Source organism: Saccopteryx bilineata, chromosome 5 (genome assembly GCF_036850765.1).
Source record: "Saccopteryx bilineata isolate mSacBil1 chromosome 5, mSacBil1_pri_phased_curated, whole genome shotgun sequence".
In the NCBI taxonomy this organism is placed as follows: domain Eukaryota; kingdom Metazoa; phylum Chordata; class Mammalia; order Chiroptera; family Emballonuridae; genus Saccopteryx; species Saccopteryx bilineata.
Genome location: NC_089494.1, coordinates 256,165,170 through 256,184,715, shown reverse-complemented (window position 1 = coordinate 256,184,715; position 19,546 = coordinate 256,165,170). Strand labels below are relative to the sequence as shown.

The following is a 19,546-nucleotide window of genomic DNA, read 5'->3' as shown; positions in this document are numbered from 1 at the left end:
TTAATTATTCATTAAAAATTTTCTCAGTCGATTGTCCTGGGTTTTCACCAGCTAAAACTTATCATACTGATATTGTTGAGATGGCATTCTTCCCAAATTGACCTACAGATTCAGCATAAACCTCAAAAAAATTCCAGCCATGTTTTTTCTTTGAAAAAATTGAGAAGCTAATTCTAGAATTCATATGTAAATGCAAAGGACCTTGCATAACCAAAACAACTGTGTAAAAGGAAAACAGAGTTAGGGAATCACCTTTCCTAATGTCTAATCTTACTAGGAAGTTACAGTCATTGAGTAGGTGTGGTGCTGACAGAAAGACAGACATACAGCTCCATGAAATAGATGTGTGACTGAGTGGAACAACAAGTGCTTCTTTTACCCCTCCCCTCTCTCTCTCTTCCTCTCCTTGTCTCTCTAAAAATCAATAAAGACTAAGGCCTGGCGAGATGGCTTAGCTGATGGTAGATGGTAGTGTAGTCCTGGAGTGTGGAGGCTGCCGTTCGATTCTCCGGTCAGGGCACATACAGGAGCAGCTCGATGTTCCTGTCTCTCTCCCTCTCTCCCTGCCTCTCCCTCCTCAAAAATACAAATACAAATACAAATAAGGAAAGAGATAAGCAAATTTAAAATGTTGAATAAAAAAGTGGAAAGAATAACAGTGAGTGTGTTAATTCTTATAAGAATGTTAGGGATCCTCAAACACTATAATTAGAGGGAAATTCTTAGTTTCAAATTGTATTATTATCAAGCAACAAAGAATGAAAATTAAAAAGTCAAGGTTCAACTCCATGAATCTTAAAAACACACTTCAATGACGATAAGAAAATCAAAATAAAAAATACTAAAAATAACAATATATGTTAATTAATTTCTATATAAATTTGAAACGAACTCACATCTCTAACGAGAAAGCATAATAGTGTCTTCAAAAGCACTCTGTGGTCATGTGGTTATACCTACACTCTGTAAACTATCAATAGTATGGACACTCAATATAATAGAGGACACTCTCAAGCTCATGCAATGCAGAGCATGGTTCTGATGGCAACATAGGACAAAAATAAAACAAAGGAAGGAAGCAGTAGCTTAGTTCTCCTCTGAACAGAGATGTATGCAGATATAAATAAAACAATAGCAAATATAATGTAACAGCATATTAAGAGAATAATTTACCATGACTAAAAAGCGTTTAACTAGCAAAATTAGGAACGAAGTCAACCAAATTCCTCATTTAGAGCACAAAGGATAGAAGTACATTTGACGATCTCCTTAGCTGACAACATGGCATTTGCTAAAATTTAACTTTCATCAGTGATTAAAGAAAATATTAGGAAGTCCCAGAAGATTGTTTCCTTTACATATTACAGAGCAGACAACATCGTATTAAATGAAGAAACACATTTTATTGAAATGAGGGGTAATATAAAAATGTCTGTTACCACCACTGCTGTGTAACCTAGTTTAAATTTTAGCCACTGCATTAAGCAAAGAAATGAAAACAGAAGATAGATCTATTGGAAAGGTACAGAGAAAAGTATCCACATTTATGGACACATCGATTATATACTTTACAAAGCACAAGAGAACGGAATGAGAAACTATTAGAATTAATGAGAGAATTCAGTGAAATTGTCCAATTAAGACACTGGTGTGCAGAAGCCATTGTAATAATCAGAGACTAGAATGGGAAAAAATTCCATTGCTTTTACGAGCAATGGTTTCAATTTTCTTATTTCAAAATAGCATGTACATATTAATTTTATGTTTCCTTTGACTCAACAGTTACTTAGGAGAACATTTAAATTTTTTAAGTGGTTCAGAATATTTTGTCTGCATTTCTGTTAAACATCTTTGCGTTATGACATGGTGATCAAAGTATGCCTGGTATATGCAGAGGTAGCCGGACTGAGGTGCAAAGCAGCCACAGGTGTTTCTAACAGCCCTGTTGCCTCAGCAAAACCACAGGTGAGTCATTAAGACAGGCTGGATTAGTCTCCATTACAATGGGAAGCTGGGTTTTCCCTGGTCAAATGGAATAATCCTTAGCTGCCCGCAGTATGGTCCTGATGTCATTTGTCTGAATACTTTCTAATTAGCCAACTTCAATAGCGCAGGGTGATTTTTCCAGTCTGTTGGTGGAATTCTCCTAAAACCGGAAGAATGCTGCTGGGAGAGGCAGGTGTGTACCTGGTATGCACACCAGGACTCTGGTTCCTTAGGAATTTCTGGCTGTCTCACAGTCACTGATGCCTGATTGTTTCTCCTATTCAATGGTACGTGTTACCCTTGAATAAAAGTTCAGAGCCGTGGGCAGAGCAGAGAAATCACAGGCTGTGCAGCCAGTCACATCTAAGACGGGATCTCAGCCCGGTTGCTTATTAACCGGAGATCCTTGGACATCTTAATAGTCCTTTGCCTTGGTTTCACTACCTATAGAATGATGCCATTAATACGTCCACCCAGGGTGGGTGCACAGTTTATGCAAAGTACCTAGGTTGTAATAGATGCTTGACAGGTAAGTAGCGGCTGTCACGATTCTGGGTCAGTCTGTTTCACTGCATCAATGAGCAGGTTTGCCTGGGACTGAAGTGCTCCCCAGGATGAGGGACGCTGGGCGTTAAAATTGGGACAGTTTCAGGAAAAGGGGGTCAGTCACCTTACTCCTATTGTGGGAAAACAATTATGATGAATCGCATAGGTCTGTGCCTTTGCAATGCTGGGGATTTAGGGTGGAGGCGGCAAATGCAAGGACTCTGAGCGCCCACCTGCGCCCCTCGGCCATGGCAGGCGTGGCTAACGGTTCCCACCTTTCTTCTCTCTCGGTGAGCTGCTCCTCAGACGCTTCTTCACCACAAAGTTCCAAGTCGCCACTGTTGGTCAGAATGAGCAGAAGCAGTGCCTTAGAGAATGCCTGCGTTTTCCAAAGTTTCTTCTTTCTACAAAATGTCAAGTGTTCCCTTTCCTGACGGTGGGCATCAGCTGGGCCCCAGGAGTTCAAGCAGTTTCACACTCATTTGCGAATTCTTGCAAATTTCCCTTAAAGCATTAACACATTCATTAGACTGTGACAGAAAAGTCTGTAAACCCCAAAAGAATAAATAACTACTTCTAACAAGTTAAGAATTAAAAGAGAGAATGGTCTATTATTGGAGAAGAGCCCAAGATACAGCATGTCAGCTCTGGAAGAGAGACAAAAAAAAAAAAAAAAAAATCTCTGAACAGGTTTGCTTAACTCAGGAATAAATGCTTTCCAGACATTCTTTGAAGGCCATTGGCAAATGAGAAGTGTGTTCTTTGTCCAAGATGGCGACTTTCTGGGATAAGTAGGAACTGGGGGAAAAGACAGGACTGGGCAGGGCCACAGAGGTCACTTCACTGCTCCCCTAATTAATAACTTTTCAGCTTTAACAACCTTTTCTAGCTCAGGGGTTTCAAGTACAGAAATACCTTCATACAAACACCAGCAGGGCTGACGCATTCACTTTTGTTCCAAACCCAAAATTCCCGTTGATCAGAGACACCACCTTTGACAGCGGCACTGAGTGAAAGGAGATGAGGCCGGAGAGCAGATTCCGAGGAGCCTCAGGACACTCAGATGTGTGTACGTGTATCAGTGTGTCGCCCCTTCTCGCTCTCTGCCATGAAGCCATGCCTGCCAACACCCAGTCACAGCATTTGTTCTTTCCCCAGGGACATCCAGTGGCTAACCGGAGAAAGAATGGGCGGTAGCGTCCTGGGCCGATTCCAACCTGACCTTGCCAGTTTCCATCTGGGTGACCCCGGGCACCTTATTCCACCTCTCTGAGCTTCATGTACAGCACACCGGCCTCCCTTGGTTACGGTGCAGCTTAAACGAGATGCAAAGCACAAATTTGAGTTCCATGCCTTTGGATTCCTGGAGCTTTCCTCCCTTATGCTTGCTTCATTGACGCTTTGAATATATTTAAATTTATGTGCTTAGATAGCATTTTATGCATTTGACCTTTTTCCCAAGCGCATTGTAAGCAGCTGGAGGGCGGGACTAGGTACAGAAAGCCCTTACAATGCTCTGCATGGTGCTGGGCACATGGCAAACTCCCAAAATAGTGAATTCTGATTTAACAAACCCTTATCAACCTTTGACCAGCTTATTAATGATTATGAAATTCTAATGGGATGTAAAAAAAAGGGAATTGATCAGCCATAAATAAATGACTTAATGCATTATGGTATATTTTATTAGCGGGTCATTATATGGAAATTACAATCATGTTTTTAAAGAATAGTTAACGAAGTGGCTCATGATACATTTCATGAAAGGGGCAGGAGATGTAATTGTCTAATCTGTATATTACCAACATTGTAATGTAGATGAGCCAAGAAGAAAGGGGAATATGTATCAGAATATTAACAATGATTAAACCAGGGTAGGAGAATTTATTTTCTTGTTCTCATTTGTTTAAATGATTCACAATAAGCATGTACTATTTAACAATCAGGAAAAAAACCCTAATAACTATTTTTTTAATGGAAGATAGAGGAAGTATATAAAATGAATTCCCAAAGTTGATTCCAATTCTGCTTTAGGGAAATTGAGATCTTGTTGGCCTTATTCCCACTCTATCCCACCCCATGTAATGCCAATGTGGGTGTGTTATCCTGTTGCATTAAATGTTCACCTTAAGGATAAAGAGACACAGAGAGAAAGAATTTCCCTCAGGGACTGGGCCACTTAGTTAGAAATCCCGTGTCAGCTGCCCTGGAGATTTCAAAGTCCTACAGGGGGTCTTCCTACTTCATTCTATTACCAGGTAAGTGATACATCTTGATCTCCGAAATACTCTTGTGACAGTCCCTGAAAACTCAGAGTAAATGGCAGAAAGACAGATGCCTGGGCCCTCTAGCACATCAGAGAATACCTCCAAACACCTGACCTACAGACTATGTACCTGACAGGAAGTCTAATACAGTGGTTCAGTGTCCAGGTGACATAATATAGTAATTCATGAGCTCTGTGACCTTGGGTAAACTGTTTAACTGCTCTAAGTCCTGTCTGCAATGTGGAGGATAATAACCTTACAATGCCCACTGCGATATTGCAAAGATTCAGTGTGATCACGCTTGCCATGTCCCTAACCTAACCCACAGGGTTAGGCTATTGTAACTCGTATTAAACCAGCATGTGTTTGGTTAAAAGGAGCACAGGCTTTGGCGCTGAGGACTCAGGTTCAAAGCCCACTTTACCACTTATTAGCTATGTGGCAAATAGTTCCAGTTAACCTGCTTGAGCATCACGCTTCACATCTGTAAACCGGGGCTCATAATTCCAACTTCCAATGTGGTTTTAAGGATCAGAGAGTAAGTGTGTAATGGACACAGCAGCCACCAGAAGCCAAACAGGCACAGCAAGTAAAATAGGTCGAGTGTGACAAGCTGGAGACCATCTAACTAAGGTAGCCAGGACTCCATGCCAGCCAACTGTTACCATCTAGGAGTTTAGAAATGTGAGTCTATTGTTGGGATATTAGATTTGTTTATAAGAGAAAGAAGAAATTTTTAACCTTTATAGGAAATGAGTCAGATTTTAGATGTTGGCAAACAATTAGACGTTCTTCAGGCAACATTGTGTAGGTCACCATGATAGGTCGAATTCCCAGCATACCTTTTGCCATGTGACTTTGACGAAGGCAGAATGTGTTTCTCACCCAACTGGTGTTGGACTCATGTCCTTGTGACTTGCTTTGGCCAATGCAAGCAGCACGAGTAGATGCGGATGTGTGATCAGCCTACCGTCTTTCACTTCTCCCAGAATCTGCTCAGAGAAGATCATGACCTGGAGAACCACTGTCCCAGAAAGAGACCTGAGGGGCAGACCCACAGTCCTGGGCGTAAGAAAAAGAAATGTGTGCTGTCGTGGGCTGTTGGGATTGTCACAAAGCAAAACACAACTCATGCACCATCCTTGGGTTCCCAGTTTGGGACCACCCAGATAAAGCACCTAGTCAGTAACTGATGCATAGTGTGTACGTAATAAATGGGTACCCTTAGGAGAATTCTGGGCCAGACAAATCTCCTGGGGTTTCTATTATAGAAGTTAGGCTTAGGCCAATGCTTTGTAAAATGTTTGTTTCGTGTTGATTTGTCCTCCGAGAAACTTGAATACATGCATCCATTACTCACCTTATTATTTCCCTAAACGGATAAAGTCACCTTGCATTGTGCCATAACATTATGGACTGTTTGAAAGGTAACAGTGTAATGAGTGGCAAACAGTGGTCAATGATTTCTTATTTGGATGTTTCTCACTATATCTATTCCACCAACGTGTATGATTGAGTTCAGATATGGAGGATTTGATGGAAATGATTAGATTGCTCAGACCAAGAAAAGTGCAGTGGGACAGTGAGGGGTACTCAATAGTCACTGGCAAAGAAAGTGCAAAGGCAGACACAAGAACCAAGTGCTCTTGGGCCCAGAGAGCAGACTCTGATTAGAGCTGGGGAGGCATCTCAGGAGATGTGAGAATCATTTATTTAGGTAAATGGCTTTGGTTATGTATGAAGGTGCAGTTGGCTTTCCAAGAGGGGAAAATACAAAGACACATGTGACATGAGCACTTGGTGTGTTCCAAAAATTGGGAGGAGTCTGGGTAGATGGTCAGTCGGGTACAAGGGACTAAAGATAGAACTCTAGGTAAGCAAGGACCAGGTTGTGGATTTTGTTGGATGCTGTTTGTTTCCAAAGATGGCTGCCATCAATTCTTCCCCTCCATAGGCACATGCCACGTGTCGATCGAGGAGGGGAGTCCATACCTCTAGACTTTGCGGATGGACTACTTTGAAGGATAGCTCAGAGACACAGTGATGCTGCTTCAGTTCTGGGCACTGGCAAATTAGGTTTCTCCTCTCCTAAAATGCTGGTTTTTGGAATGCTCCTTCCTAAAACGCAGCCTTCATTTTGGAAGAACCCCATGGAAAGACTAGGGGGAGGCACTAGCTCAGGCACTAGGGGGAGCCCTGTAGTCCTGGCTCAGCTCCTACCCAACAGGCAGCGACGCGAGCGCACCACCATCTTGGATGTTCAGCCCAGTCAAGCCTCTGACCACTCCAGACCCAGCCGGCACCTGAGCCGGTGACAGCAGGATGTCCGACAGAGACCAGGGAGCTCTCAGAAGGGTAACGACTGTAATCAATTGTCCTCCTGAGTCTCTAAGTTGGACTTGATTTGCTATGCAACAGTTGATAACTGGAACAGGTGTCAAGATGTCTTAAGCATCCTCTGTTATGACTGCATATTGGTGACTTGAAAGAATCGATAAAAGAAAGTGGGGTTAGGGATAAATTGGAAGTTCTCTGAGCTAAGTGAGGAAGCAGGAGGTAGCTGTTTCCCTGTATTTCCTTTGGCTCTGTAGCTACAATATGACACATTTTCCTTAAAATGCTAATATTCTACGGAAGCAGTGTGATGTTCTGGAAAGAACACAGTTGTTGTCAAGAGAGGGAGATCCAAATTGAAATTCCAACTGTGCCCACCATGCACAGGCTATGAGACGGGGCAAGTCCCTGTAACGGGGTAGGCTGCGTTCTGCCCAGATGCCTTCACTGTGACCACATTCCAATGCCCAGATGCTATGACCATTGCCTTCTAGCTGGCTTCCTCTCTGCAGAAATGCCCTTGGCTGATGGGAACCATGTTGCTCTGAAGATTACAACCCCCACATCATGCCCTGGGGATAGCCCCAGCCAAGGACTGACCAGTGCAGGGTCATGCACGTCTGTCTGGTAGCTAGCTCAGGAGGGGGCACATTTGCAGTGAGATGTACGCTCTGATCCCCGCCCCCATGGCCCAGGCCCAGGTGGCAGACTTCTGAGTCCACAGCTTCTCTATGCTCTTCCCTTTCTTTATTCTGTTCCCTTCACTCCCTTAAAGATTGTTTTACCCCCTGAAAAACACTAATCTTTTCGCTAAATCTTGTGTCCTGGAGTCCTGGTCTCAGGCTCTGCTTCTGGGACTCCCAGACTTTGACCATGTCCTCCCTCCATTTCTGTTTCAAACAACTGCTTTCCAGAACTTGCCGAGATGACAAATTGAGATTGCCTGGCACTTAATACACACTCAATAAATGCTAACGGGTTTCCCCTCTCATCTTCTTCATTGGGGCAGAGTGGGAGACCATGAGGAGAAGTCCTTAAACAGAAAGGTCCTCAAGAAAAATTTCTATACTGTCTCCACAGCCAATTTTTTAGACAATAGGTGAGCAGGGCATTGCTTTTTTAAAAAAGGGAATATTAGAGCGTAGGCAGTGGAGTTGGGGGGTTTGCTGAAATGGAGCTGTCTGCTGCAGTCAGCTTGTGGCAGCCGCGGCCCTCCCACGTGGCCACCTGCAGGAGGCGGTCTCACTGCTGCGTCCCCGCCAGCGCACTGAGCTCTCCCTCGTCTGCCCCAGTGAACTGCAGGGCGCACAGAAGGAAGCCATACTCCATCAAAGGTGGCCCAGGTTGCGTCACGCCCCTCCATGCAGAGCTAGCTGGCGCGCTCAATCCGAGCTCCCTACGTCTCGTCATTGTGAGATTTCTCCGCCTGTGCTCAGGAATAGCCAGACTCGCTGCTTTGGTCGTTAACACAGTTTATTGTTGGCACACTTATCAGTAAAGCATACATAAAATACAGCTGTTCTGTAACACACGGAGCCACTGTGTCTTTACATGTGTAGAGGAACATATTAATATGCAAATGGAAAAAATTAGTTCTTTTATAAAGTTTCACATAAATACACGGGCATTGCCTCAATAAGGAAAATAAAATGTCCCCATAAAAGAACCAAGAGACGGCTTTACAAAATATTATACAAGAAATATATGATGAAAAGAAACGGTCAAACTCAGATACAATAAAAAACACAAAAGAGTTTTCAGATTTATTAAACTGCCCACAGAAGTAATGGATTACATGGCTTTAATATATTTGGATCAACAGCAATTTTACAAATGCATAAATTCTCAAGGGGCCAAGTGTCTCGTTACATCAAAATCTGCCTCGGTGTCTGTCTTTGATAACAAAATAGACATTTCTTGTTTCAGCGCTCGGGCTCAATGGAACCAACTCGGGCTAGAGAACCAGTTGACATTAGCTCACCCGTATATTACCCTGCGGGGCCCCCTCAGCTGTTACCCAAGGAAAGAAAAGGTACAGGAAGAAAAAAAAAGGGTACATTTAAATTACTTTCCAAAAGTGGATATTTTTTATTTTCTTTATTTACTGAAACAAGAAACTCTCAGATGCAAGTCAAAAAGCAGAAAATATTTTACAATATTAAAAAGTCATCTGTCGTTAGGTTCGGCATATAATGAGAGAGATCCTGAGCACTGAGGGCGTGCTGAGCACACGGCCTGCCCCGGGTGCAGCGGGAAGGAAACGAACAAACACGTGGTCATCACCTGCCGGGAGAAGCGCTAGCCTGTTTTAATTACAGTCAGTGCCAGTATCTAGGTTACCTGTGAAGGCCTCCCAGGGAAGGGTCATGGAAGTTTATTTGGAATGAGCCTCTCAATTTAAAAAAAAGAAAAAGAAAAAAAAAAAAAAAAGGGAAAGAAACTCAGATTTCATTGTGGTTTAGAAATAGGTATTGGCGTGAAAAAGTTTTTACGTCTGTCTCCTCCTTCCTCTCCTGTGCGTAGGGATCTGAACTAGTGGGCGGGACCCACAGGCCTATGGACAGGGATGCCCCGCCCACCTCACTGGGAAGCCTGGGGCGGGGCGTTTTCTGATTTGGTCTCTTGAGTGCCGGGAGGTTTACTGTTCCACGGGCTGCTGTTTCCCAGGGCGGGTGAACTGTTGAAGTCTTCCTCGTCGTCCATGCCGTTGGCCGCATCATATTGCGTGTTTTCTAATCTAGTGATTAGCCTTTCGTCCTCGTCCCCAAACTCACCTCCCATCAGAGTTGGCTCTCCTACCACCATCACATCCTGTGAACAGCAGCTGACATTATTACAGGGAAACCTTGGGAGAGAGAAGCTCAGCTTAAAACACTAGTGGGAGGAGCTGGGGCATCTAGGACAGACACACACTCGTGTACTGAACACCGGGGTCAAGTCTCAATGTCGGGGGCCGAGATGCATATTGGATTTCTACAGGAAATAAACATCGCCTCCTGACGTGTAACAACCACGCGAGTTTATGTCCTTAGTGCGCAGCCTGACACCGGAGAACGAGCAATGCTAGCAATCTGCAGAAATAAAAAAATGGATTTTTCAAAATTAAAAAAATCCACGCTTTTAACTTGCTGACACTGGGGACTTTTGAGAGGGCTGTGGAACCTTCTGCTGGGCGCTTTTCAAATACTCCGAAAACCCGCCGCTTTTATTAAGGGCCACTGAGGGGCGTTGGAATGGAGCGGCGATACGGGTTAGGATGCCGTGCTGGACTATTCACGCGACCCATTCCAAATGGCGTTTCCTCTGTCCCGAGGATGGTATGTACACATTTTAATTGAAGACAGAATCTCTCTTTTCTCTACTCAGCCGGGCCCTTTTAGGCAGCCAGTATCCTTGACATTCTGCTACTTAATTATGGTAATTAATTTAGGTAAAGTTTTCGATAAAAACAATGTTCACACTGATTTGACAATTTGCATAGCTAATTAAGTCATTAGCAAAAACCTGCTGATTGCCAACAAGCCCTGAATTTACCATCTGTTATTTCATGGTGCCTGTCACCTATCCCCACACAGGCAACCCTGCCACCAATCTGGGCAGTCAAGAGAACCAGTCTGTCCAGCTGGTGCGGTGAAAGGAAGACGAAGAGCGCTAATTATAATTACACTGATGAAGCCAGTAGTCATCAGAAATGGAAGCGTGCAAGAAGAATCCGTTTAATCACTCCTTTAAGTACAGATTGTCCTGCCATGCAAACAAGGAAGCCACCTCCTGTAGCCAGGGGCATCGTGGGAGCCACTGCCGAGGCACGGAGGATGGGGTGAAGGAGGCAGACACAGGGCACAGCTCCAGCCTCTCTGTTCAAAGGGGGCCCTATGGGTTTGGGGGGTGACCTGGGCATGGGCCGGGACACCTGTCGGTGGGGCCTGCTGGGTGGGCTCAGAGCAGTAGTCTCCTTAAAAGTGCAGTAACTCCGGGATAGTGTCAGGGAAGGCAGGACTGGGCTAGGTGCTTTTTGGACATAAGGGTGCATTCCCCAAGAGGGAGGCTACTGCGATGCAGCGCCTTGACAACTGGGCATAAGAGAAGGCTCTCCTGGGCAGTACAGGAGAATACTGCCTACGATCAGGCCGGGAGAAGGTCCGGAGGCCATTCGAGATCCCATCTAGAAGTGTGAAGGTGCCAGTTAAACAAACCCCTGAGTTACCACCTGGATTATTTCGAAAAGGAAAACCTTGCTTGATTGATGGATTGATTCCCCCAGAATTATGGAGAGGTAATCAATAGGTTTCCAAACTGTGTCTTCTGGCTAATCACTCTTGTGATTTGCTAAAAAATGGTTTTAAAGAGAAGTGTCCCAGATGATCTAAATGCCTAATGTATGAACTGTGCACACACAGCAATGTAGGTACTGGCAGGATAAGCAGATGTGTGCGCCCAAGAACATACTCATTATGCAACGAAGAGCCAGACATGTTAGGAGACTCATGGGGACTCTTAAGGCGAGATGCAAAAGACACAGATTGTGACTGGCAAGAAAGTTGGCATGATTTTAGATGGAAAGTGGTGTACGCAGAGGTGCCAACGTTATCTGGTTAGCCAGGTCAGCTGCCACTTGACCCACTTGGAGGTGTCCAGGATGAAAAAATGCCACTTAGTTACAGGCAATTAGGAGGAGGCACTTATGATCGGGAGGAAGGTAAGTGGAAAGAATAAGACAAGATCAGGCAGAGGATGACATGAGGGGTAACTTCACTTCATGACTTAATGTGCAGCACGCTCTGAAGGGCTTGGAAAACGCATGCGTCGGGTCTCCCTGGGCGGGGAAAGAATGTGACAACCCACCACGTGGGTGTGCATTAGTAACGTGAGTCTGAGGTTATCGAGAGGGCTGGGGGAGCACGAGGAGGTAAGCGGACAGGACAAAGGAGAGAAAAATCAGAAGCCAGTTTAAGCGTGATATTAGAAAAAAAGTTCCCAACACTCCAGATGCTTTCATTGTATCCGAAAATAACAGTCATTCAAGAAAAGCACTACGAAAATAGTGATTTGAATCACTTCAAATGGGGCCGATATAGGCTTGTAATATGTTCGGTGGGTCTTTGTTCTGAGAACAGCTGGAAAAGATGCCCAGGCATATTTTTAAGCAGTCTAAATTTCAGAGAGATGCCACATTTGCTTATTGATTATAAGAAACATCTTTAGCCAGTCACATAATCACGTGTGTTCCCGTGTGAGTGCTTAGTAGATGGCAAGCTCTAAGAGATGTGACCTAACTTTGTATATACATAAACACTTGAGGCCACTTAAGCAATTGGGCACATGTCTCCCCCTCGTTTTCTAAACCTCTAGGCTAGGACAGTGGTTCTCTGCTCGAGCAGTCCTGATTGGTTACCCTCCTGCAAAGTTAATGGAGACGTAATGCATGTTCCGGCTGCCTCAAACTAGGGGATGTTGGCATTATTTTCCCCACCCCTCCACATCTTTAAAAGTTCCCCCCGACATTCAACAAGAGTGCATTTCCTTCCCATCTCTGCTATCCATGTGTCCCCAGGAGGCAATACTGGTCCAGCTGAGAGTAACCCACATGCCCTCAGCTCCCCATGAGGCAGCCCTCTACTCCTTGCCGGAGGCTTGGAGGTGCCACCAGCTTTTGCCCATGTCACATCTTCTCACTAATCAATCCCCCGTGCAAGGACCACCAACCTCTGAGGAGGACTGGAAGTGACTCCTTTCAGGGCCCCTCAATGCTTCTCCTTAAATTGGCCAGAAGGGGTCACTGCTGTTGAATGACACAGGTCTCCATCCCTCCCAGGGTTGAGGCTGCAGTTCGGGATGGCTCCTAGCCCCTGCTCATGGAGTGAGAAGCAGAATCCAAGGATTAAACCCTAGTCCTCGCCAGACACACCCACTGCTGCCACGGCAGCCACGCAGACCACGGCTGTGGTCGTGGCACACTGGCTCACGCCTCTGGGTGAAGCAGCCAAGTTTGCCGATTGTATTTCTATGTAAGCAGTAAGATTGTTGGTAATTCGGTAGATAGGCTTATAAGATGTGGTCTCTACAAGCCGATGCTTATCGCTTAACATCTATTTAACTACAGGACACACAGAAGTTTGCACGTTTTCCTAACCTGGTTGCCTTCCTTGCCTCTCTTGACCATCTGTAAGTTTTACATAAATAAAACAATCTGTAATTGCATAGTGTGGGGATAGTGCTGACATCCTATCTTCACTTTCCAATGGGTGCCTTGTTCTCAAAAAATCAAAAGGGTCTCAACTCATTAAACATCTCCTTGACACTGGTATCTTCCGCTAAGATCCAGTTGTTGGATTGGAAGACAGGAATATGGTGGAGCAGAATGAACTAGGCTCTCTTTCAAATAAAACTGAAATGAGTCTGACCAGGCCAGGTATGTCACAATGCACATGTATGCTGCTGTCCTACACCCATGGCTGGCGTCACTAATTGTTGGCCCCCGAACCCAGTCTAAGTCTCAGATCCTTCTCAATCCTGTGCGCTGTGAGCTGACACCAGGAGACTGAGCTGGCAGGAGAGGCGGACCCTTTGGCACCCCTTGGTTAGACACTGAGCTCTTTGATGACAGGACTGGGGTCACTTTTTATTTTATTTTTTTCATCTCAGTATTGCCAATACCTAGTATAATGTAGGGCACTGATCTGGATTCTTGTAACCACTGTGCCTTTAAGTAGCTATGTCACAGTTCCAAGATTCTCTGTTATGCATTTTCTTCATTTATTAGAGAAAAGTAACAATTGTTAGCGTCTAAAACTCCAGGATTGGACGAATAAATGGGCTACTTAATGTGGACTTTGGGGGTTGACTATTTATACCAGTACATTTTCTCTATGTATTTTTCCAATTTAACCCGGCATGGGAATAACTTATTTGTACCTTAATAAAACTCTGTTTTTTCTTCTTTGACCCCCCCTCCCCCCGCCCTGCCCCAGCTTTTTGGGGTGATAGCCCAGTTCAAAATCGAGTGTTGTCTCTGGCATTAATTAAGGATTGTAATTCCTAGTGGTCTTAATATTAAAGTGCTACCTTCCCCACAGACGGGCCACTCTCTCCGTGACCTTTTCCTTCTAATGACTGAGAACCACCCCCCTGCCTGTGGAGGACAGCGGCCCCGTGGCAGGCACTTCTCAGACACTGCGGTTGGCTGTAGCCAAGGAGAACTGACCAATGGGAGGTGAGGAAGAATGGCTGGGGGACAGGGTTGAAAGACACATTTAGCCGTGGGGCGGAGCGTTGCCAGGATGGAGGGTCCACTCTGTCACGGAGAGAGACGGAGCAGAACCAGAACATGAAGGGTGAGGACAACAGACCAGGAGGCAGAAGTGGGGAAGAGGGGAGGGTGCATGTGCGCTGGTTGAGGGCGGGCGAAAGAAAGGGCGCACTTCCGCGGACAGGGTGTGTCTGGGGGTGATCCAGGGTGCACCAGGGAAGTGTCAGGACGCAAACACCTGCTGGAGGGAGATGTGACAAAGGCGGCAGAGAAGGACAACCCACACCTCATCGTGGTGTGGAGAAGGGACAACAAATGCTTAAAGGAACATGAACATTGTAAAGCGATAAATGATCTAACACGAGGCTGAGGAGTTTGGAAGCAGTTAGGCAGAAGGGACAGAACTGGGGAAGAAACAGGAGATGAAGATGTATGTGGGAACGCCCCTGGCTGTCAGCTTTGGAGTTCAAAGAGAGCCCCTTCCAAGTGGCCCATTTCCTTTGTCAAGACCCAGAAATGAAAGAAAGGGGTCCAGAGGTCAAGGGAGTGGAGACCAAACCAGGGGCTGGCCCGGCCCTGAGCTAGTGAAGTGGCTAAAGCGAAATCCACTGAGCTGCCCTTTAGTGGCTGCGTTCATTACCAAGGTCTCAGAATAGGAGGGGGCGCCTATGTCGGGACAGTCCAGCCAAATTACAGTAAGAAGCCTGAGCGCCAGGAGCTGGTTTCCAGTGGAGAACAGGGTCTCCGGCGATGGTGCCGACAGCCCCTTATCTGCCACCAGGCGCGCTGCTAAGTGGTACTTTAATTAAACCTTAAGTGACATATCTCCTGTCTGTGACTCTGATGGCTTTTTAATTCAGGTCCCTTTGCAGCACGGACTCTTAACGTTCCTTTCCAATTCCAGGCTGGCAGGGCAAGGTTTCCATGGCAAAGTCCCTCCCTCCCAGCCAACCGCAAGGCAGCCCGGCCGTCCCCTCCCCCACCCCCACCCCCGCCTGCCCAGAACGTCTTGGCAGCTGCAAGAGTCTTGACCGTGGGCCCCTGGACTTGGGAGACAGGCACAGGCAGGATTTCAGGCCTAAGAGGAAAGCGAGACTTACAGGTACCTGACTGGACAGACTCAGGTTGGCCGCCGGCGTCTTCTTCTTGCTCCCGGTACTGTTGGCGGCGTTGCCCGCGCTGCTGTTGGACGTGCTGCTGGTGGAGTTTTTCCTTTTCCTCCGCTTTGTGGTCGGTTGCCTTGTGGGTTCTGCTGCAATATGGAAAATGGAAGGAGGATCAGGTCCAGGGCAACCATCAGATACTGTCCCTCTGCCGCTGTTTTTGTAAATGAAAAAGGGTAGACTCTTTACATTTTTCCCCCCATTTCTTTCAACTTTCCAAAATAAATAAATAAATGAATAAATAAAAAATAAAGGGAGACAGCTGTTGGCTATTTTTTAGCACAGAATGTATGCAATGCTTTTCCTTTGTAGCTACATAAAATGATTTGCGTTTCCTTGTGATTTCGAATTTCATGTATATGTTTGCAATCTATTAAGATGTTTCAGGGGTGAGCTACAAACAACACTTTCATAGTTAAATTAAAAGGATTACTGCTACAAAATTTTGGAAAACATTTTTTTTTCCTTCTGGGTTACCTTTTGTGTATAATAAAGGGTTCTCGTATCCCTAGGGGACCTCCAAGACATGAAAAAAAAGTAGGAACTTAATTTAGCGAGCCAGTGTGTAACAGCACCACCTATTGGCCAAGTGTTATATTGCAGCTCAGCACTACTACACCTTCCTTGACATGCTCAAGTAGAAAGAAGAGGATGTGCCAGTCCTGTCAGCTGTGATTGTGAAATTTAGGGAGCCCCAAGCTTAGTATGGTTCCCAAGTTCCATGGCTTAAACCCTGATATTTAAAGAATACTAATTTCAAAACTCTTGAGAAAAAAATAACTTAGTATGCTATAGCCAGAATTTCAATGAAGGGAAGCTAGATCCTTTCAAGAAAGTCCTGTTTAGAAATAGAAATAATTTACACCTGAAGGATGGGTAGCCTCTTAATGAAAATATAGGGACTCATGGTAATTTATGATAAAATATTATGCACTTATTTATTATGTATTGAGCATTAGTGTTTCTGTATACTTATTTTCTATTTTCAATGCTTCTATGTCATAACTATTTTATATTCACAGAAACTCCTGTTAACTACGTAAGGGTATGATCTTTGTCTTATAAATGAGAAGTCTTTGGAAGCCTGACAAGGTTGGAAATGGCAGGCAAGGGCATCCCTGTTTGCTAACCCTACTATAGACTCAACTCTGGCGGAGAGGAAAGAAGCCAGCATCACACTGAAATGATGAGAGGCAGACTTGTAATACTTTATGATGGATGATGGGGAGAAGCTCCTTTAAGGCTCGTTTTAAGGATCACTTACTCTACCAAGTTTTCATGACTTATGATGAAGAAGAGGATTACATTCCTAATTATATACAATTTCTTCTTTCAGAAATATTTTTTGTCTCTTATTTTCAAATATTTGCATCAAAGGGCCCAACATGTTTATTCATAGAGAGCCATGTGTGCTTTTTCTGGAGGTTATGCAAAGAAGGGAATAGAATTGTTCTAGCTCATGGGGTTAGAGAAGAGTTGAGCAGCACATTCTAAAGTCAAGCAAATACCCAGTTTCCCCTGATAAACATCTTCTTTTGATCTCAAGAATTGACAACCGATACAGTTTTTTTTTGATACCTATATTTTCTTCATGATATTTGGGGTAAATATACCTAAATTGTGTACCTAAATTTGGGGGAAGTATACCTAAATTACTTCCATTGATAGTAGGTAGCTATTATAATTGAGTCATGAACTTAGGAGACATAAAATTTGTGACACAGGCCTCCTTCATTGATTAGTTATGAAACTGATTTTGGCAAACTTAAACCTCAGTCTCCATTATATACAATGGGAATAACAATAAATACCTCATACGGTTCTATTGTGAGGATTCAGTGAGAGCAGGGAAGGTCTGTGAGGGCTGGGACTGGGACTTTTATTCAGCGTTGTCTCCCCAGTGGCTGGAGCAGTGCCTGGCACCAAGTAGGGGCTCAACAGATAATTGTAAAATAAATGACTAAATTAATGAATAATGTATGTGTTATATATGCATACGTTAGAAAATATAGGTGCTCAAATCATTGAGTGAGATATCTTTTTCCCATAAAGGCTTATTGATATTGAAAAAGAAAATGAAGCCAACTTAAGCCCATGTACTATACTTAAAAAATAATAATGTTCTAAATGTGTTAAATTCCCCTAAGACAGGGGTGCATCTATTCTCTGTAAAATAATGCTCATTTTTGCAGCTTTCTAAGTATGTATGTAGTTGTATCTGCTATGTTCACTTTATATAAAACCCCTGGCCAATTACCAGTGGAAGGTGGCCATTATATTTTGTGATTCAGAAAGCTATATGCCTTGTGTTAATAATTACTCTTTTAAAAATAATTTTTAGCAAATGGATACATTTTGCTTTTATGATCAATGAGGCTCAACACATACCTGGGAATAAAAATGGATTAGATAGACAATTGATGATGACTTGAAGCAGTAATTTCAGAACCCCAGCGGGAGATTATAGTATCTACACTGTATTCTAGGGAAGTGAGGGGAATGGGATCTTTTATGTATTCTCTTCATGATCAGAGTATGCTTTGATATTATATTTCTTAACATAGGAAATAATATTTCCTCCCTCCCTCCCTCCCTCCCTCCTTCCCTCCCTCCCTCCCTCCCTTCCTCCATCCCTCCCTCCTTCCCTCCTTCCCTCTCTCCCTTCTTTCCTTTCTTCCTTCCTTCATTTTTATACTTTCTATCATGTAATTAAAAAATAAACAGAAGAATAGCAGGCCATGACAAGCCAGCAGTCTTGTCCAGTGGAACAACCACTGAACTGACAGACAGGATACCTGGAATCTGATTTCAGCTTTGCCAAAGATCTTCTTAGTAATAGTAAATAAGTCAACTTAGCTCTCTGGGTTTCAGGCACAGATCTGGCAAGTGAGGAGATGGTGGACAACCCCTAAGCATGTTTGTCTTTCACAAAGTCAATGTTTCTAAATCTAAAATCATGGTCAGAATATCCCTGGTAAACTCCTTTTCCTGATCCATTCACGGCCACTTCCTTCCTTTCTCTGCCACCTCATCCCCAGGAGAAGCCTCAGAAGATGCAGTCAGGACGAGGGTGCAGGATGAGGTCGTACCTGGCGGGGCCACCATCCGCTGCCATTTCTGGAACAAGCAGGTCTTCAGGCAGTCTCGGGGGCTGAGGCTGTAAGTTTTATGTCTCGACATCAGTTCCTGCATTGGCTCCAGTATGACACACAACTGCAAAGAAGTTCAAAGGCATGGGTGTTTCACTACTTGATAATATTATTTGCAATAAATAATATGGACAGCTGGATTCAGTTAGGAAGCTTAACGATACTTTTCTATTTTCCCCCCTGGTTTTTATTTTCTCTATACAAGTTTGGAAGAAAAATATTACCAACGTTTGATAAAACACACTTAATTTGCTATCATTTATAATATCACATAATAGCTGAATGTGATTCTCACACACACACACACACACACACACGCGCGCGCACACATGCAGTCACTGTCCAAACTGTTGGGTAGATATATGCAGCTCTATTCTGTAATCAAATGATTCTTTCTGGTTTCTGTTGTTGCTCCTGTTTATAAAACCAGCCACTGTGAGCTACAATGCTGTTTTATGTAGATTGTGTAGCAGTGAAAGCCATTTTTGAAACTTGGGAGAACAAAGTGGCAAATACAGGTACTTTTTTTGACCCTAATTCTTACAAAGGCTCATTATGAACATTTTATTTTTTTATGTACTCATTTGTATTTTGCACATGATGATAATGTCAATAACAGATGCTGGCATTTGCTCAGTGTGGGAGCTTTTTCTATGGTTCTGTCTCCAGTTAGATTTCTTTAGCTTTACTTTAGCCCAAGATATCTGATGACAAAGATTAATGAATGAAACAAGAAGGTAAATCCATTGCGGATTGCCTCGGACTTTTTGAATTCCTTCTCAGTTGGAAGCTTATCAGAATCCCGCTGCATTGAGAGTATCTAAGAGGACAAAGACCCCACCTTGGCATGAG

General features: G+C 44.0%; 1 protein-coding gene across 10 annotated transcripts in view; it reads right to left on the bottom strand.

Moving 5' to 3' along the window:
- Window positions 1–8,596: 8,596 nt before the first annotated feature.
- The window catches only part of LDB2 (LIM domain binding 2), a 350,225-nt gene continuing 339,275 nt past the window's right edge, over window positions 8,597–19,546 (bottom strand). Inside the window, exons 6-9 of one of the 10 annotated variants that reach the window (XM_066280918.1) lie at window positions 18,635–18,758; window positions 15,483–15,634; window positions 12,840–12,982; window positions 9,808–9,944 (exon numbers count right to left, since the gene is read on the bottom strand). In XM_066280918.1, the coding sequence (XP_066137015.1) occupies window positions 12,878–12,982; window positions 15,483–15,634; window positions 18,635–18,758 (381 nt within the window). In that variant the 3' untranslated portion in view covers window positions 9,808–9,944; window positions 12,840–12,877. The other 9 variants (XM_066280921.1, XM_066280920.1, XM_066280919.1 and 6 more) reach the window with 9 other exon arrangements.